The sequence below is a fragment of the Penicillium diatomitis genome (assembly GCF_028827545.1).
Source record: "Penicillium diatomitis strain IBT 30728 chromosome Unknown utg000005l_segment0_segment0, whole genome shotgun sequence".
In the NCBI taxonomy this organism is placed as follows: domain Eukaryota; kingdom Fungi; phylum Ascomycota; class Eurotiomycetes; order Eurotiales; family Aspergillaceae; genus Penicillium; species Penicillium diatomitis.
In genome coordinates this window covers 1,966,415-1,986,696 of record NW_026623177.1, presented here as the reverse complement: position 1 = coordinate 1,986,696, position 20,282 = coordinate 1,966,415, and the positions used below count along the sequence as shown (strand labels likewise).

General features: G+C 51.4%; 5 protein-coding genes across 5 annotated transcripts; 2 read left to right on the top strand and 3 right to left on the bottom strand.

Moving 5' to 3' along the window:
- Positions 1–3,648: 3,648 nt before the first annotated feature.
- On the bottom strand, positions 3,649–4,604 carry N7539_005291 (Hpt domain-containing protein; the record flags this gene model as incomplete). Its single annotated transcript, XM_056934893.1, has 3 exons — positions 3,649–4,096; positions 4,267–4,436; positions 4,581–4,604. 3 exons carry the CDS (start codon positions 4,602–4,604, stop codon positions 3,649–3,651), a joined length of 642 nt encoding a protein of 213 aa, XP_056790087.1.
- A 9,563-nt stretch (positions 4,605–14,167) lies between these two features.
- On the top strand, positions 14,168–15,102 carry N7539_005290 (protein tyrosine phosphatase-like domain-containing protein; the record flags this gene model as incomplete). The annotated part of the gene is made up of 3 exons (XM_056934892.1): positions 14,168–14,652; positions 14,817–14,956; positions 15,029–15,102. The coding sequence occupies 3 exons, from the start codon at positions 14,168–14,170 to the stop codon at positions 15,100–15,102; spliced, it is 699 nt and encodes a 232-aa protein (XP_056790086.1).
- Positions 15,103–15,560: 458 nt separating this feature from the next.
- Positions 15,561–17,076, bottom strand: N7539_005289 (adaptin-binding domain-containing protein; the record flags this gene model as incomplete). The annotated part of the gene is made up of 3 exons (XM_056934891.1): positions 15,561–15,640; positions 15,733–16,047; positions 16,128–17,076. The coding sequence occupies 3 exons, from the start codon at positions 17,074–17,076 to the stop codon at positions 15,561–15,563; spliced, it is 1,344 nt and encodes a 447-aa protein (XP_056790085.1).
- An 817-nt stretch (positions 17,077–17,893) lies between these two features.
- On the bottom strand, positions 17,894–18,675 carry N7539_005288 (putative small nuclear ribonucleoprotein SmD3; the record flags this gene model as incomplete). The annotated part of the gene is made up of 4 exons (XM_056934890.1): positions 17,894–17,996; positions 18,100–18,229; positions 18,397–18,457; positions 18,619–18,675. 4 exons carry the CDS (start codon positions 18,673–18,675, stop codon positions 17,894–17,896), a joined length of 351 nt encoding a protein of 116 aa, XP_056790084.1.
- A 562-nt stretch (positions 18,676–19,237) lies between these two features.
- On the top strand, positions 19,238–19,984 carry N7539_005287 (phosphatidylglycerophosphatase; the record flags this gene model as incomplete). The annotated part of the gene is made up of 1 exon (XM_056934889.1): positions 19,238–19,984. One exon carries the CDS (start codon positions 19,238–19,240, stop codon positions 19,982–19,984), a length of 747 nt encoding a protein of 248 aa, XP_056790083.1.
- Between the last annotated feature and the right edge of the window lie 298 nt (positions 19,985–20,282).

Here is a 20,282-nt window from a genome sequence, read left to right as displayed (position 1 = left end):
GCAACTCGAGATCAAACAGAACATGTGTCGGTGCTTCACCGAGGATGAAGTCTTCATGCAAGCAAGACGCTAGATCCCGCCAAGTCACGCAACCTCGAAGAGGTGCTCACGGGTGCGGATCGCTTGTTGACGATGAGATGGGTCGAAAATCTTGAGACATGCGGGGAATGCATAATGTTATACGATGCGACATCCGGTTTGCAGGTCGCGAAGCAGTTGGTGGTGAGGAGAATGGACGTGGGAGCTTGGTACAGCAGATAAAAGATGCGGGAAGGGCTGGACCGCTGGAGGCAAACAGGATGGGAACGGAGAGGGTAGTTGGCAATTTCTGGGAGCGCGATCCTGGAAACTGAGAAGAGCAAACGTGGAAGATATGCAGGTCATTGAGGATGCCGCATTGGAAGTAGCCGCGATACGTTGAAAGTGAAGAGCGGAACAACCTCGGCACATCCCCAGTAGAGCGTCTCCAAGTCTCTGGTTTCTTTTCGAGAATATCCCACTCTTCACCATTTTCCCCCGAGGTCACAGATCCATATCATACCATCAGAGTGCGGTAATATCCCTACGAGAAGAGGCAGCAATATCCATTGTAGCTCGCTGAGCACATCAGCGGGCAGTCAAAAACACCACAACGCAAAACAAAGTCTCTGAATTCCCCAACCAGATAAGTCTTGTCTCTGTATAACCACTCATTCCACGCTCCCTCTCTCCGAGTCGGGAACCATCCCCAACTTGACGGTCCTATGGCGAAAGGAACAATCTCAACAAACCGGACCTTCGCATCCACTCAGCATACTCTCGTTTGATCTCGTCCGACCATCACGAAAGATCAATAAGAGCTAACAGCCACCTCCGTAACTTAGAGTCCACGTATGACTCGACAACGTAGAAAGGGATCGAATCAATGTTCAAAGTCGACTCAATCATCCGAGACAGTGCAGGTGGGCACAGATCACCGGTTGATGTATCCCGATTGACTATATGCAGGGAGCGGAACGGCTCCCCGGGCTCCGTTTGTTGCACGTCAGTTGGAACTTGTCCGTGATGATCTGGATCTAGTCCCGCGATGAAGCCGAAAGAGGGGGGGGGGGGGGGAGGCTGGGACGGAAAGTGAGGCAGGATACACATGTATCTCTCTCACTCTTCTATGTTCAAAGGTGAACTGCAGCTTACAATATATGCTTGTCAGTATCACTCACTACCTCTGGAAAAGGGAGCTATATTCAAATTTCCATCAACGACTCGATCTCCCGAATCGCGCACCTTCCACCTCAGTCGAGCATGTGGTACAACGAAACAGTACTTTTGTTGTTCGCTGCATCAGCAAGGGCTGAACCAAAATTAACAACTCAACCACAACGTTACTTCATCGAGCTTTGGGCATCAACTCGGACGGTCGTCCACTTCCAGCCGTGCAGACTGTAGATTGGTTGGATTGAACTGTCCATGAGCTAGATACGCTCGCCCACATCGCAGAGCAATAGGCGCACGAGGCGAGCTCCGTCTCATGTGATTTCCTAATCCATGAACGGGTTCATTTGACCAGCTCTCGGTGACAGGTACTCGACTCAGCGTAAGTCGAAGACATCCACATTTCCCTCGACAGGCGCGCACAATGGAGTACGGTACGTCCTCGACGCACTCCAAGACGGATCACTTCCAAAAGAAAAAAAGAAAAGACAAGAGAAAGGTGCAAATTGCACCCGAAGATCAAACCAAAACAATCAAAAGTGGATAACACCAGATACACGGGGAAGCACGCTCCCGCCCCGACAGCGTGCGGCAAACAAGTACCAGCGCCTGTCCGAATAAATAGGTATGCAGCAACGGCCAGCAAAGACATCAACCGATCTGTGGACTTGCTGAGCTGGCGAAGAAACCCTCGAAGAATCAGATCGTCCGATCGGTGTCGTTGTCTCGTTAGACCCTCATTCCCCCGCCCCAATTTGTCCGAGCTTGATTTGTATCGCTGGGAGATTGAAGAAGAGAAGGTGGGTCTTTCTCGGATTCAAGGTGTTGTATCAAGAATATGGATGTCAGCCTATGCCACGTCTACTCGAACATGAACCGATCAAAGTGACAATTCGAGATGAAATCAAACAGATCACACGTCAAAGGAAACACAAAAGAGAGGAAGACTCAATACATCCGAGAGGAAAACCAATAGTCACGTCTGATCCGCACCCAAACACCCCCAAACCCCCAAAAATCAACCATGAACATCGCGGGACCAAGAAGCCCGTATATCTTCCATGTTCGACACAAGTCCGATGATTTCCAGCTCTCTTCGCAACGTCAGACTCCAGCCGCGGTGGTCCATTTAACCTTAAAAATCCACCGACATCCCTCCCAAGCCCTCCCGCAAAAGTGGCTGAAAAGGCGGCGATGCCCGCTGGTGGGGGCTGTCAACGGCGGACGCCGGAATGGCTCACGCCTGGGATCCGCCACTGTTGGCAACTGGTCAGATGGGACCTCGGATGGGAATGAATCTCATCAGATGGAGGGGTGGTGGGTTAATGTGGTGGTTTGGAGAATCTGGCTCGATAGGAGGATTTGGATGGAGCATGGAGCATGACATTTCTGAGTACTGAGGCTAGACGAACAGCTCTGGAACGCGGAGTACAGGAAGCTAGACGTAGTGGCGCATCATGTCTGCCGCTGCTATTCCTGGCTGAACTATTTAGCCGTGGGATCTCATTCACCGTCCAATTTCCCTTACAGAGAGATGTTTCGTACGTGATCCCGGTTCTACTCCGCTCAAAAATACTCTTGACTGGACACTACGACAGAACAAAAAAACTCAAACACAGGTGCTCGATCCATTACCGACCCAGTCAATTATTTTAAGTCAGCATGCGACACTCTGCGCCGCACGAGGAGAAATCCTCAACACAAATGAGTATGGGTGTGCACCACTGTCGTTTCGTGTAAAGTCCTGTCGTGATGCCCCCCCTCGAAACGAGAAATGCAAAAGTTTGTTACGGAGAGGTCCTAGAGCACAGTATAAAGCCAGATCATGTTCCGGTTCGTTACGTAACGGGCTTCGCTGCCCTTGGGAGGCTTCACATACTCGCAGTCTCGCATATGCTCGTTTGCATGACATTGGCTCGTTCAGATCGGGGCGTAACGTCGTCAGAAGCACAACTTTGGGGGTGGATGCATCGTGGAGGGACAAAAACAATCCGGTATGTACGTCAAAAAAAAAAAAAAAAACTGAAACGAAGTCGTCAAGAAAAGGATCCACGAAGAGTCACAAAGGCCAGGAAAATGGAAATAGAATATTGTAGAAGAGGCCAGAGCGAGGCCAGAGCGGTGTAAAATAATGAGGTCATTGAGGTAAAGTAAAAGAGGCATACAGAGAAGAGGGGGTGTAAGAAAGACATCAGGTGCAGAGACCCTCTGCAATGCTCCAACCGTCGCTAATTGGAAAGATGAATGAGGGAGGGCGTGGGGGTGTTGGGGAGAAATGGCGGAATGGGGGAAGGGTGATGTGTATAGGGAAGCGCGGGGGAGTAGAACATCTCCAAGTCTGACGTGAACTCTGAAGTGAACCGGGGTTGGGATTCAAAAAGATGCAGATAGAAAAAAACCGAAGGCAGAGCTGGAGATCCGGCCAGGTTCCCAAAAATGACTGCGAGATAGTCCAGTTTATTTTTTCAACTCAGCGTCCGCCTTGGGCTTCTCCTCAGCGACGTGGTTCTTGGAGGGCTCTGCAGTCTTTTCCGGCTCCTTGTCGGCCTTTTTCTCGGCAGCCTTTTCCGAATCCGTGAGAGGCTTCTCCTCCTTGGCATCCGACTTGGGTGCGGCCTTGGCCTCAGGTTCCTTGACCTCGGGCTCGTCCTTGACCTCTTCGCCGTAGAAGCGACGGAGGAACTTCTCCACCTTGGCGTATTCGACCTCGACCTCCTTCAAGGTCTTCTCAATGTTCTTGAGAGCCACGTCGTCGGCGAGTTTGCCCGAGCCATTCTCCTCCAGACCATTGCCAAAATGTTGAATCTTCTCACAACCGTCGCGGACGTGGATCAGACCCAAAGTGGCGGAAGATCCCTTCAAGAAATGCCCCAACTGCGAGAGCTCATGCAAGTCCTTTTTGTCACTGTGGCGAAATCGTTAGAGACTTTTCTGACATTGAAGTAGAAGCAAGTCACGCGGCATGGTGAAGGTGTTCAACGAAGGGTGTGAGAGGAATGGCTCGACGTCGAAACGCGAAAAGCTCTAGAGGCGAAAGAGGCCGGAAAGTGAAGGTCGGGCAAGGCAGCTACTTACAGAGCAGTCTTGATGTTGGTGAATGTAGATTTGGCCTGGTCAAAGAAGCCATAGACGATGCCTCTGCTGAAGTCACAGTCATCATCATCGTCCATCTCCAGGATCTGCTCGAAAGTGCCCTCATCGATGAGATCCTTCACATCGGAGAGCTTGGGTGGGGCAGCCTTGGCCTTGCAGCGAGACAAGAAAAGTCAAATGATAAGCTTAAATTCATCTGTGACTCCCCTCCTGGGGGTGAAATGCATGTCCGCAGAAGTGGGACATCCCTTGATTCGACCACGAAGGAGCAGGGTCGGCGAAGGGAATGTGCTCACCTCTTTTCTGTCGGCGGGGGCCATGGCAGCTTGAAAATGAAGCAGTGGGGGAGGGTCACGGAGGCTCCAAGGAAAAGCAGGGTCACTGTGGTCACGGGACAAGGATCTTGAGATCGTGGGCGGATCGATCGAGCGTTGGAAATTCCCGATTTGGTAATGCGCGATCGACAGCTGAATGGATCTGCAGGGCGCGCGAGGTCAGTCAACGATTGACTCATCAAATCAGAATTCAAGAATTCTGATAAGCTGGAAACATAGCAAGGCAAAGCTTCGAGTATTGAAAAAGTGGAGGAGATTTGGATCGTGAATATAGAAGTAGAAGAAATGGGAAGGGGTGGGAAAAAAAAAGGGTGTGGCTGATGACTAGCGAGTAGTGACCACTGTCTCAAGGTCCGTGCCAAACTGAGCGGCCTGCCGACGTCAGACTTGGGCTGTCGAAACCAGCTGGACACATAAAGTGACCATGAAGAGATATGGAGGATCATCTGCATCTGCCGTCGCCGAAGCCTGCATCCGACGCCACCATTGATAACAAGTGCTGAAGAGTAACCCGAAAGAATCGACCTGGCGGGAGGAACCCAAATGCAAAAGACTTATTGTCACTGTGGTCGAGTTCAGAGCGGCAGTGTTGCCATGTTCAACTTCCGGAGCTCATCAGGGTTACTGGCGCTCAACGAGCAGAGAGAACGGGACCTCCTCAACGGCAGAAGGGCTTTCACTCGCCGCCAGGCTGTCCGGGGAACATGACGGTCTCCGAATACTCGGCTTCAGTGACCATGACCAGAGACCAACAGATCAAGAGAATCAAACTGGTCCATCACCCTGGGAACGAGAACCAGACAAGTTGGACAGCTTACTATGCGAGGTTCTCAAGCTGGTGAGTGTGCCAAGATAGTGACAGGGGAACACCACAACGTTTGATGAAGCAAGACCGATGGTGGAGTGAGATGTGAAGGACACCCAGGGGCGCTGAAATGGAATGGAGAGAACCAGGACACACACACAAGAGCGAGGACAAGGGGCTCGGCGACGAGACTTGCAGAGATGACCAGCGTCAGAGGACAGACACGGAAAAGGGGGATTCTCGCAAATCTCTTGGAGGGGTTGCCTCTGGAGGGGGTGTGTATTCCCTGTATTGTGTAATATCTCTCCCAGACCACGAGATCAGAATTGCTGTCTTTCGTGTTCAAGTGTAGCTGGGCGTGTGGAGATGGAATCAGAAGAGGGGAGAAAGGTGGCCGCGTGAGGACTTTTGGCATGAGCACGATGCGAGGTGGCTCCGCTTCGTTTCCCCCATTTCCGTGCTTCCACTCCACATCCTGCTAAGAGCACTGCCCGAGACTTGGGATGATAGAGCACACATAGTCCCACCCGAGGGCCAACGACAGTTTGGATCAGATGAAATGGATCCTCCGATAGAATGAGCGAACCGACCGAATGATGATCTAATTCAGACTATCTTTGGAGGGGGAAGGGGGGGGGCGGACATGGCGGGGCATGAGTCAACCAGCATCAAGCGCCATGAGAATGTTCATCCATTTCTCTTTTGGGAATATTTGAGAAATGGATTTCTTTTTTTGGCGTGGTTTTGTGTTTTTTTGGGGAATGAGTTTGGCTTTGGGATCCAAATTCCTCCGTCACGGGTCCCATCGACCAGACGCGCCGATGCCAAAAGCTTGAAGCCCTTGAAGCTAGATCGCGGTAGACACACGCCGCCGAGAAAGGCAACTGAGCCAACGAAACGGAGAGGCACAGACGGGGAGGTCCAAAATAGACCCCAATGACCAGATGCAGTATGAGATCCATTGGCAAGGAGACCCTCACAGAAGGTTGAGCACCATTGAAGTGATCACTTGTCTGTGTTGAAGCTGGACGTCCAGTCGATAGGACGCGGAGGGGAGAAAGGGAAAGGAGGGGCAGAATGATTCATGACGGTGTATGCGATGCGTGACCAAACCGTTTGCACAGAGAGCCTCTTCATCACTCTGGATTCTCCAGAGATGACGAACATGCAAGGACATGTGGAAAACCTACCTGGAACAACACGTCGTGGACGTCACAGAATGAAGCTCCTCGGTCTTTCGTGTATATGCCGGGGGAACAAGTGTGAGGAAGACGAGCAGAAAGAGATGAGAGAGGGGACCAGAGAGAGGGACAGTTCGACGCTGGCTGATGACAGTTGATTGAAAAGAGAAATCAAACCTACCAGAGGTGCCCAGTGCCCAGTGCCCACACTTCCAGTGACCAAACTAGACCACACTGGCAGTTAGCGAGGGTCAGGCGGGGGTGCTTCAAACTTCGATTCAGAAAATTGAAGGCGGTAAATCTCGGTATGCAGGCGTATTGAATATTGATATTCCAGGCTCGTGGGATTTGGGGGGGGGGGACACACGAGGGGGGGTGGGTATTTGGATTACCACTGATCATGACGGAGTCGCCCAAAGAGTCCTGGTGCGGTATGGATGGAGACTCCCGGTGACCGTACCGTCGAACCCGCCGGATGGATGCTGTCAGAAGGGAGAGTTTACTCGGTTTAGTGTTGACTAGTTTAGGGAGAAAGCTTACTGCCGGGTTGACCAAACAAGGAGAATATCGTACAGATGATGAGTATGACTGACTATATTAGGCCACACCTCCAGATTGGCAGGCCTAACAGTCGCCTTCTACTACGACTAGCACAGGATGCAGTGTATAATGACTATAAGATTGCATATTTGTGAAAGCTGAGAGGGTTCCTTTACCCCGTGTACTTTCGTATAGAGAGTGAAACAGAGAGCATATACACTGGTACAGTACACAACTACACATGACGGAATGATGGATCACACTGACACACACACACCATTTCACCAGTTCCAACCTATCTACTACATACGTCCTACGGATGTACATCTGGCTAGCAGTGCGGGATGAAACCATTCCTTCCCTCGATATCCATCATGATTCTAACCAGCTTGTGGAGGGATAAAATCATGCAGTGTCTGTCAAAGAATCATAAAAGTATGGGTGCGATTCTTGATCAGATGAAAAGACGTCTGGAGGTTCGTATCGGACAGGAGACAATCTTTGGACAATCTTTAGGCAAATGCTTAAAAAGTTTCCAGAGGCGGCATTAATGAGAGTGGAATTGGTGGATTCAAGGATTGTGGAGTCATGTACATTTATGTATGTTATAATGTATCCATAGTGTCATACAGTACACTGTACAGGAGCAAACGCCATAAAGGGCAAAATGCAAACTGCAAAGTGCGGTGCCACATAATTTTCCATCACCCCGAGGGCTCCTACCGCCTACTGTCAGCCTTGCCGCTTACTACGCTAACGTCGGCTGCCCGTCATATGGATGTTCACCTGGGTAACGTGACAATTTGGCCGGCAGAAAATAAGATCGCCAATACAATCCCTCGTGCGCACCCTTTACTGGTCCAGTATCCAATCTATGCTTGTCATCAGCTGCATGGACTTTCGCGGTCCCGCCCATCTCTCCTTCCCCACACGATTGGCATCCATCGAGGTGTATCATCATCGTGGTTGACACAACTGTCCACCGTATAATTTCACAGAATCCTAGGACTTCCATTATCGAACTGCTCTGTTTTCCCCCTTAGCCGAGAAATCGATATCGCAAGCTTCACGCCATATCGACTTCTCCACACGAGCGGTACTGTAGCAGATGATTTGTATGGTAGGATTATACTTTTTGGTATTGTTTCTAGCTTTCTACCGCTCCCGTACCGTCCTGCAATCGCGTCATCATGATACAGTATGGCCGGGCCGAGCCCTGGAGGCGTCGTGACTGAGAGCCGCATTGAGACGAACGGTCGGACTAGTCATTTCTCATCAGGACCATCCACGTCTTTGAAGGTCAATGGATATCACAAAGCGTTGTTGAAATCTCTGGAATAAATATACAGTGATTCAGATCCTGCGCTCCCTTGGCTGCTGGTACGGGACCTTGCGAAGGAACTCTTGCAACTTCCATATCCACTGGACTGCGTGTATGGATTACCGACAGCATGGATGGTCCCCACTCGGGCAGAGTGCGACGACCAGTCCTCGAGCTCTCCTCTTTCTGCCTTGACGCCGAGTGGTCCCAAACTCAACTTCCAGCAGGACGCGGATATTTGCTTCACGGTGAGGTTGGTCCCGAGTGTCGAGCCAACTTCCCCTGGCTGTCTGGCCATCTTATGTTCCATCGTGTTCCTCTTCACGATTCGATCGGGAATTGTTTTCCCCGGTGCATTTGACGTGGAAGACCACCGTGGGCCGTGGGCCGTGGGGCGTGCTGTCTGGGTTGATCTCCACAAGGCGCGACGAACTGCCTCGATAACACGGCCGACCCCATTGCTACCAGTCTTACAAACCCATCACTTGTCAGGTTTCCTCTCTAATTCACAGTTCGACTCCGGGAAGAATTCTTCCAAGATTCGAATCTTTGAATTCTCGTAAGGAAAATGTGTGTGAAGGGGTCATTCTACCGAGGGCAATGATTCGCAAGTGGTCACCGGACTGACAGGGATAGGAATCCTCGGCTCTCGTTCAGGACTGTGCAGTGTGCACAAGTCTCAGGTTCTACGGTAAAACAGGAGGCACTTACCCAAAGAATCCTCAACCATGCTCCCAAGATGCTGTGGGCACGGAGCAGGGATGTAACTCCCGTCTCCGCCTTCTGGCTGGGGCAGCTCCGGCTTTCGGCAAATGTCCCACTGCAGTTGGTGCAGCTCAGATTCCCTTCTGTGGAACCCCCGTCTCGCGTTGTCGACGGGAGGACGGCTCGACCTGAGACATTTTTATCGACACTGTCTTTCTTTTCCCTTTCTCCCTCGCCTGGTTCCGTGGAATGCCCAAACTCGTGGATGCCCAAATTTGGATGCGCCACGGAGCGAAGGGGGGGGGCGCTCCTTCTTTGAAAGCAGAAACGGCGCGAGGGACGGGGGCGGGGGGGCGGTAGGCGACACAGACGGACGTGGAAGGCTGGGCTGGATGAAAAGCGGCGGACAGGCTCGGGTTGAAAGTTCAGGCTGGTTTCTGAGTCGTCGGTCGTTGCGAGGCTAGAACGTCGATGGATTGATTAATGCTGTCACCGATGACGAATAAGCAATGTTGCGGCTGTCGGAATGACACCAGAGCAGAGGGACCGAGGGTCGTGTTTGGTAGCAGCACACTGATGAGCGTGGTTATGATTGTGTTTTGTCGCGAGGATTTGAGTCGTGTGATTCATACACTCACTCAGTCATGTCGAGGTCGATCCGACTCTCAATCTCTTGCTGGATCTTCTGTTGAAGTTATAACAGGCGGCGCAAAAGGTTCGCAACTGCCATGGACGTCATCTCTTGATGCTTATATACCATCTGAACCAACGATGTCATTTCAACAATTTCTCATCTTCGGGTCCGTCGACAGATGCCCCGGTCCGAGACTAGTCCACCAATCAACATCGTCAGGCGTGACCATGACATCACCGTGGCGTCTCGGGCTGTCCCCTACCGCCTCTGATGTCACTCGCCGTATTGTGTATTACCACGCGGGTAACAGGCACGGTAACATATCTGTGTATGAGCCGGTATGCGCTGAGTGTCACGGTATCTTATCTTCGTCCTCCTCCTTTTCCCCCCATCGAATGCTATCATCATGACGGACTTTTGCCCGTGCTGCCTCCCGGCCTAAATCTGACAGGCGGACGTGAAGAGATGTCGAGCTCATCTCGCCTGACTCGCCGAGCGCAACCTGCAGGCTTGGTGCAAGGCTCCGCTCCCGATGGTCACTGTTGTCAATCCGCGGAGATGTTATGGTACATGCCATGGCATTTCCAGCCTTCCCAAGCTTGACTTGATTCATCGCCAAAGAGGTACAGGTACTAGGTCCGTAGCCAGACAATCTTCTATACTCGTATCCAGATGGTGCAGACCCAGCTTTTTCTCATTTCCAATACAGCGAGAGACTCGGAGAGATTCCAACTATCCTTGCTATGTTAGGTAGTTGCTACTGTCTGACAGAAGGTCTACCGGTGGAAGAGAACTCGTCCTTGAACATGCCAAGTCGCACATGACGTCAGGGTGCATGAAACAACTCACGTCAGACTAAATTAGCTCTGCAGGTAATGGTTAGATGGCATTAGCGTCATGTACAACGTGAGACTTTGGCACAGAAGGAATTACGAGGATGAGCGCAGAGGTGAGCACACAATCCACTGTACAGAGTACAGACTACAGACTACAGTGAGTAAACCACTCGCCATGGACTCTCACCTCTGGTTTCCAAACTGCATCTATCACGTAGTACATACTGTCGGATTGCGCTTTCTATACCGATTCATAGCCATCGCTATCCAATGTATCGGTGAATTATATCTGATCCAAGACGGTAGGTAATCGCGAAGCCACCCGTCCTGAGGAAAGAAGAACTCGCTCACTGCTGGGTACAGTTCTCGGGAGGGGAGTAGACCTATTGCAGACTCACTCTCTCGTTGTATCACGATTCTGTGACAGAAAGAGGACAGGAGAAGCCTTGGACTCATCATCGAACACCGCGGTAAAAAGACCCTTCCACTATCCACACTCCACACTTCACACACAGATTGTCATGACGAGCTCGTGGCTACAAACAATCAGGTGTACAGCCCAAGGAATCGACTTATCGTGATTCACATGCACTGCACCATAGACATTCCGTAGACGTGGACCCGTGTATCTCTTGAAGTATCGAAGCACTTGGCACCCAAAGTTGCAGCCGAGACGAGGAGCGTTTGTCTGGTATGAACATCACATCTATGATCTGGATGCCTCGAGTCACAATCGAGTCCAAGCGTGGTCTGAGTGCAGACCGTCAGTCCGTACGAAAAAGGTGAGTCAGACCGAGTCTGGAAAGCTGTCTGTGTGATGTCACTTGAGCTGAGGGGTAGACTAGACAAGGAGACATAGCAGCTCGGCCTACCGCTCAATTTGGTAAGTCATAGAGGGAGTGTTTCTTAGTCTGATAGACTATAGTGGTAGTCTATACCGCGTTGAGTCCACAAGCGCAGTGTACTAGACTTGATCTGATTGTGCTCATGTGTTGTGCATTCAGGATCAAGAGGCGATCTATCGACTAGTTCATAAAATCAAATGAAACTCAGTCTAGCCGGTGTACATTCTAGGGTCATTAAGAGAGTCAGAGTATAGCAACAGTGACACACAGTATCACTATACACTATAGTTATAGTATATAGTTAGTATATAACTACTATCAAGTGGTCGACTGTGTACCAGCCTATCACGGCATCGGATTAATATGATATTTGTCGCTCGCACAACAAGTAGAAAGGTACAAACTTGTTCCAACTTGATATCAAACTAACGGATTGTATTGCTCCGATGAAGAAGTTAGAACAACTTCCAACCCTCATCTGAGCACCCGGAACTTCCTCTTTCTTGCTTCTCTGGTCGATTACCTGAACCTCCGTCCTCCCACTACTACTACTAACACGTTCAACCCCCACCCAAAGTCTTTGCGAACAACGCGCATCTCCATCTTCAAAGTTTGGTCAACCTGGCACAAACAACCTAGCCAGTAATTACTCCCTAAAGACACGACTCCTTCAGCCGAGGAACACAGGCAAACCGGCTCAGCCGTGTCAAAGGCCCCAGCTAACCAAGGCACAGTGACTCGATAGTGCGGTTAATACGGCAGAGTTCACAACCCTGAACAAGTGGACACTGGACACATTGCCGTCCTGACTCCTGACTCTCGCAAGTGCAGCACACAATTGAAGCCAGGTGTCAATGCACGTCAAGTCATTGGAAGGCTAACAACGACTAGCCGGACTAACTTTGGCCGATCCGCCAACAAGACATTGTGGCTGAGGCCTGTCAGGCGCATGGCTGTGCCGTTGGCCGGAGGAGATTTCCGGCAAGATAGACTTTGAGCACCGGGTCTTGCCGAGCGCGCGATTTGACGGGTTTTGTTCTGCCCTGCAAGTTTGTATGTCCGAGGAAATGGACGTAGTACCCACGACTACGCCTGATCAATCCATGTACATGATTCACAAGCGTAGTGGCCGATCTCGGCTTCGAATGTCGAGTCTAATTCACTGGTGATTACAGCCGAGAGGATCGGTGTGGGGTTGGTAAGCACATGGTTTAACCTGCATTGCATCATCTGATTCATACTCGACTGCAGGCGTAGATCGAATCATTCTAGTGGAAGGATATAATCTGGCTGGGTCAGCAAAGTCAAGCCTCAAGGTCAGGGCCTTGAGCGGGCACCTGCATGAACAACTGAGATTTTCCAAGGCTCGTTGACTTCCTGTTTTGGCTCTGCGTGGGCACAGGCACTGGGGTCACATGGAGCAAGAAGAGGCTGCATGGGGTCTGCCAGACTGGGAAGACTTGAGTAAACTGAAAAGACCCAAAAACCGGCATTCGCTATCCGTTCGACTCTTTGTAGCAAAATTTGGAAGAGGGATGAGATGTTGAACAATACTCCCATGCGCAGCCAATCCGAACGTGTCCTAGTTGTCTTGTCGTATCTCAAGGTGATAGAATCTCAATCAGAGCTAGATCTGAGACCCTCAAAGTGAGTAAAGTGAATTCTGACGGCTATTGGAGACTATGAATCGGCCAGTCCGGCGCGAAAAGTAACAATGAGCATAGCCACTGATGCTGATATCACCACACAATCTATACATGAACCAAGAGAGAAGACGTATAGATTCAAACTCTCCCATCTGTCTACAAGATCGCAAGTACTATCAGTAACTAAGCTTTCGACCACGATTTAAGATATTACTAACGTGGGAATACACAAACCACCTATCTAGTAATGAATCCCACTCGGCGTATGATTCTGGATACGTGCTATCCGGGGGCTCTAACTTTCAGTACGCTTGTCAAGAAACACGGAGCTATACTGCTGTAACTCTAGTCAAAATATATTGATCGAATCCAGCCAGATAGCTCGCGACACACTCATGTCTTCGTGAGCAGTTCAACTCAAGGCCAGGTTGGCAAGGATATAACAACCTAGGACATCGACACGATACAAACAGTGAGCCGCAAACATGAGAGTCATCAGAAGATAGAGCCAAATTGGCTGAAGAGCAACGATCGGAGGAGACCCAAATACTGACGAACGAATCTCAACGATACTGATTGCTGAGTCCAGACCGTCGCATTGAGCTATTGACTACCTCGATTTCAAAGACTTTGAGAATGAGTGTACGACTGAGATGACGGTCTCAAAAGACATAATATCAGAATCACAAAAAACACAACAATCTCCATCTCAAAAGAAAAAAAGAAAGACTCCCTGCGCCACACAGGCGACAGGGAAGTTTGCAAAGAGCCTCTTTCCACGTGCTTTATCCGACACCCGCGCAGATCGCATACGCCCGCGGCCAGTCAATGCTGCGCTTATGTAAGAATTGAGCCTCGGTCCAGCCCTCCAGCTGGCTTTCCGCAGCTCAACAGCGCTCAACGCTTCTCCACCCAATTGGATACTACATTCGTCTCTATTTACTTTCACCCAGTCCACCTCCAAAGAACACCGCGCACCTCTCCGTTGTACCTCGCTCGATCCATCATCTCACCCGGCCGCACATCATCACAATCATGTCCTCATCAAAAAACCCACCCACCATCCGCCCGTCAGGCCCGACCGGCCTGACCCGTGGCTACCTCTTCACCTACAACACAGCCAACCTTCTCGCCTGGGGCGCATGTCTCGTCTACACAGCCAGCCTCGTGCCCGAGGCCCTCGCGACCAAGTCCATCCCCTCAATCTTCCACGCGACTTTCAATCCTCTCCTCCTGGCGACGCAATCGCTCGCCCTGCTCGAAGTGCTGCACAGTCTAGTTGGGATTGTCCGCGCGCCCTTCGTCACGACCGCCATGCAGGTCGCATCGCGACTGCTGGTTGTATGGGGGATTCTGGCGCAATTCGGCGGAGATATCGTGGGCGCGAAGAGCGAGCAGTTGGGCGATTATGCGTATCTTGGATGTGTTGCTGCGTGGGGGATTACCGAGGTGATTCGGTATGGGTTCTTCGCGATTACGCTCTCGGGTGGGAGTGTGCCTGCTTGGTGGACGTGGCTGCGGTAAGTTTCTTACACGGTTTCTGTTGGATTTTTCTATTCTCTCGCGTCTTGGGCCATTCGGGGCTTTTTATTGCGTCGAGTGTCCCCGCGCATTGAGCACGGGGGATGAGCGAGCTCAATAATAAGATCGGTTGCTAATGTTCTCCATCCGCCGGGGCTCACAGATACAACACCTTCTATGTGCTCTATCCGATCGGAATCACCAGCGAGTGCACGCTTATTTTCAAGGCGCTCGGTCCCGCTGGCGCGGTCGATCCGCTATTCCAGTACTTTTTGATCGCTGTGCTTGTGATCTATGTGCCAGGTATGGGTTCCCTTAGACCCATGGGATTCTGGGAGGATCAACGAGTAGGAGCCACATGCTGACCGACTACAGGCTCTTATATTCTGTACACGCACATGATCTCGCAGCGTCGCAAGGTCCTGCGTGGCAAGAAGCGTGCGGATTAGACGTGCTGACGGGATTCGTTCGTGGTTGGATTTCTTGTGGGACGTGATCGTCCGAGCTGAGCAAAAGCCGCGATGGGGTCTGTTTGAAGCGAGCAGCGCTCTAATAGAGTTGTTAGGCTGGATCGACGGGTTGACGAACATGTGTAAGGATAAAAATGGGTGATGGAAACAGATACCATCGGGCTTGGATAGGGAAACGTTTGAATCAAATCTGTATAGTACTAATAAAAAGCCTTGCAATGATAATATTCGCTTGAAGACCCCTTTGACAAGAAGAAGAAAAAAGGCCCAGCCGTTACGATACTTTTTGAGCTTCTCTTCCCATACAAGAATGGCCAGGCGTGTTCATTGTTTCTCGCACGCTCCCCCATGCAGAATCAAGCGCTCATGATGATACCTTGATGATACAGTTATACAAAGCTGACACGGACAGTATTCTATCTCTTCTTCAGAGCGTGCTACAACTCTCGCATGATCTCAGACACGGCCTTGGCAGCAAATCTCCTGCGTGCAGCCTCGGGCAAATCTGACCCCATATCTACAAGAAATCAAATCAGCATAATGCACACTTTAGCGCGAGGCGGACCATCCGCTTTATCCTTGCCACGATTCGGCCCATCAGCAACGTACCTCGAATGGCCTGCATTCGCATCATCAACCCCTCGATCGATTCAACCTTGAGCTCCTCGTTGCCGTCATCGTCGCTGTCTCCATCGCCACCACCGCGCTCAATCGCCATGCGCAGACCCAGCATCTCCCTCTCTAATTCATGGACTTCTTGTCCAAAGCCAGAAGTGTGACTTCTTTGGCCGAACCCGAGAAGTTCTGTCTCCAGATCGTCCTCGTCGAAACCAAAATCCTCGTCGTCGAGGTCTTCTGCAGGGCTCGGCGTGCTCCAGTCGTGTGTTTCGAGAACCTCTTTGATGCGCGGCATACCTTCGTATTCTAGTCGTTTTTTTTTTTAATTTCCCAATGTCAGCATCAAGCAGGAGAAGAAATTTCAAGTAGAAATAGAAGGCTTTTACCTCCGACCTGATTCCTCTTCCTCCCTTCCCCAGTCTGCCCCTCTTTCTCGGCAGGATCCCATTCCACGACCTCCCAACCAAATAAGCCAATATCGAAAAGCTGATCCTCCCACCAACCCACAGATAACGGCACATCCGCGCCACCAATCTCATCCCCAACAACGCCCTCTCCTCCATCATCAGTATCAAGCCCACTCCGAGCCGGAGAAGACGTCCCCGCAGATCCTCGAGCTCCAACCAAGACAAACACACCGACCATATCGCCATCACCGCCGCGCTCATCATCAATACACCCCTTTACCGCACCGACATCACGCATGAGCTCCAGCACAGCGCGCACATCTTGCCGTCGCGAGAGATCAGGTTCGTTCACAGGGTGATCGTTCGACCCAGGTGGTGTTATCGTCCGCGTGATTTCCGGACGCTTCACACAAACGACCAGGGCGCCGAGCGCATCGCGCACAATTTGAGCTTCCTCGCTGAGAAATTCCATTCGCCATTGGCTAGGGACCGAGGACGAACTTTCGTTCTCGGGGACTAACGGCGCCGTCGCCGCACCATCCCTCGTCGACGGGATTTCGTCGACCCAGAGCGGAATGTCGGCCGTATAATACTTGGTTTCCAGGTGAAGCGGCGCATGTGTGGTGTAGCCCGCGAAAGAAGAAGCTATACCGGCGGTCGCGCCCGTATCCTCATGAGGGTCTGCAAAGCCGGATGTGTCTTCTGAGGTATGGGCCGATGGTTGTGATGTTGTTTCTGACTTGGGAGGAGTATGCTGTGGGGGTTCCGTTACAGGGACACCGGTAAGCGAGTGAAGAAGAGGGGGGATAATGGAGACTGATTGTGATGTCGGCGTGAGAATGAGGAGGCGTCGTGGATTGGTAATGTCTTTGCTCTGCGGCTTGTTGAGCTGCGCTGCGGGGAAGCCGGTTGATGCTGAAGGGGCCATGGTGGGGATGGTCGCTGGAGGAAGGACAAGTGAGTGTAACCTGCGATTCCTCTGGGTTATCTGAAAGTAGTGATTAATTGTAACCAATTGTCAGTCAATCAAGGCACCATTGGCGCAACGAAGTGAATGTGGTTAGAGAAAAAGGCCGCACCCTCGACACCGTCGGGCAAAAAGGTCGGACGGGGGCGTGCCTGTTATCGATATCGACTTTATCGGGGTCGATTGAGATAACAATCCGAATCCACCAGATCAAGCTTCAGGGACTCCCAGTTGTACAAGACTGGCTGAGCATTGTCGTGTTGACGTTGACTTTGATCGATGATTTCTAAATCACCGGCTAATTCTACCAGGCCCCCGGCGGTCATTGACCTCAGTTGCAACCTACTTCTCCCGATTGACTTGTAATTTGATAACTATCTACGCCATTTCTGTAGATAGCCATCCTCGTTGGGTTCTCGCCTTATGTGATTGAGGATTGAGGTCTCAGTTCGGCCAGTCCTCCAGAAAGAATGCTGCGGGTATTTCAGTATTTGAACCCAGGCCCTGTCTGCTGAACCATGTTCTGCGGGTCGACTTTAGGATCAGACCCCAGCCAGAAAGCCCATGTCTATGGTAATCGCTTCATATTCTCCGAGCAGCAGTGACCATGACTTCCTAGAGTTGAGAAGCACGAGGCAGGAAGAGAAGAGGGGGAGAAAGAGAAGAAAGGCATATAGAGTTGCAGATATGACAGAAACGCCAACCACGTAGAAGATACTTCCAGGCCTTGATATTGTATTTCCACTCGCCTTCATAATCACAGGATAAAACCCCCGGCTCAACCTCTCCGCTGGCCACGTGCGCGCTGGACTGTGGCCTTACCACGGGCAAGACCGACACCGCGGCCACGCTGGCCTCGTGAGCGGAACATGGGAGCATTCCTGTACCGTGCATCGTTGATCAGTAAATGGTGGACCATCCTTTGTGAAGCGGAGCTGAAAAGACTCTTCGGAATTGGTCTGTTCCCAAGGTTGTTATACGCACCTCAACATGTCTGGCACAATGAAGAATCGCACGTGGCTACCACGGATGTAAACCTGATCCAAGTGCGAGACACGGCCATCGCGAGCTGTAACGGTAATATCCTTGAGCTGAACGTTCATGTTGTCCTCGGCTGTTACCACCCCCAAAAAAGAAATGAAATTATTAGCAAAGCGCCCGTCCATCACAATCGCAAAACAACCGGTGACTTTGAAATTCGTAGAAGAGCCACGCTCATTCTTAATCTCGAAAATGTCTCATGGTCATGATGCCAATTCACTCGTAAACTTCGTGACGCACCTTCAAGTAGCTTTCCTCGGTAAACGACACCGGATGTGATCTCGAGCGTAACAACATGGCCCTGTGATGAGAAAGAGTTTAGCGGTCTGCATGCGCACCTCAGAGTGTTTACCACGGGAAATCAAAAAAAGGGCAAGCTCGGCTTGCCGGCGCGGAGTGCCTTGTAAATGCAAAGGATTGCCTTCAAATTGATTTCAGAGCCAAGCGTAAGGAAAGACACACCTGCGCTTCGTTGAGGAGCTTGATCGGGATACCGATCGTGCTGGTAAGCTTGCCCATCTTGACTGGTGGGATGTGCGGGATAGGAGGGTGCGAAGGAGGTTCGTGGAAGAGTCGAAGTGAACGAAGCCCAATGGGTATCTGGAAAAGGGTCAATGATCCCTTGGAAGACCAGGTGTAGCGGTCTGCGAGCTGTGAATATCCGTGGATTGATGGACGAGAGCGTTGATGGTAGAAGAAAGAGTAGTTGCGAAATGGGCGGAGTGGCCGCGCCGACGGGTCGAGTTTCCTCCTCCAGCGAGTTTTGCGGATCAGCTTCTCTCCGCTTTGGGCGGGACTGGCGATTTCACCACCTTCACCTCCGCATCGATTATATCTGCCCCTAGAATTGTTCTGAAGCGTTGACGGTCTTCCCTTTTGGGCTGACTTCCACTCGACCTGCAAATAAATATCATACGAATCCAGTGAACATATCGACTATGCAATAACACAACCCGAAACACCTTTGCCATTCGCGACATCAAACCTACCATCTCCACCTAACTTGCGCATCAACGCCCTCCTCCACAGCGAAAGCACATCCAACCCCTACCACCCTCTTCAACCTGCCCTCCCAAAAGAGATGGCCGGCTCACCCAACTCCAACCTCCGTGGCTTCAACCACGCCGTCTACACTCTCCTCCGCCAACCCACTCAATTTCTCCCCCATCTCACCATCCCCACCTTCACCCATCTCCCCGAAAACCTCGGCCCGCACCTCATCAAGCGCACAAGCACAAGCACAAGCACAAGCACAAGCACTGAGAAAGAACAACCACCCACAATCCGCGCCCTCGTCCTCGACAAAGACAACACCCTCTGCCCCCCCAAAACAACCACTTTCCCGCCCTCAATCCTGACCAAGCTCTCCGCCCTCCGCACCTCGCCCACCTCCCCCTTCAACATGACCAGCAACCCGCACGCCATCCTGATCGTCTCCAACCGCGCCGGCAGCCACCCGTCCTTCGACGCCGAAGTCAGCTCTCTGGAGACGCAGCTCGCGCACCTGCGCATCCCCGTGTTCAGACTGCCGGCGAGCGCGGCGAAGAAGCCGTTTTGCGCGGACGAGGTGGTGGGTTGGTTTCGCGAGAGGGGGGTGGTGTCGTCGGCGGGGGAGATTGCGGTGGTGGGGGATCGATTGGGGACGGATGTGTTGATGGCGGGGATGATGGGGTCGTGGAGCGTTTGGTGTAAGGAGGGGGTGTTTGAGGCTGGGGAGGAGGGGAAGCCAGGAAGGAATGTGTTGGAGAAGATGGAGGTTTGGATCGAGAGGGTTTTGAGGGAGAGGGGCTGTGTTGCGCCGGTGCCGAGGGGATGGGAGAGTTCGTGAGAGATGGTCCGAATCACGAGTGTAGAGAGATTTGATCGTTGGACTCGGGCTTGTTGGTGTCGTGGAAGACATGGCGGTGGAGATGTGCAAAATAATAGGGTGTGGCGGACGAGCATAGTCTCACTATGATAGAGAGCGACAACTCGTTTGAGTCGATCGATATGTACGATAATATACGACTACGTGGAATATATGATACATCTATGTGATCTGGGTTGCATCAAGTCAGACAAGTGAAATTGGATCATCAAAAAAAAAAAATGCAAACTTGATTCAAGAGGCCAATATCAATCTGCAG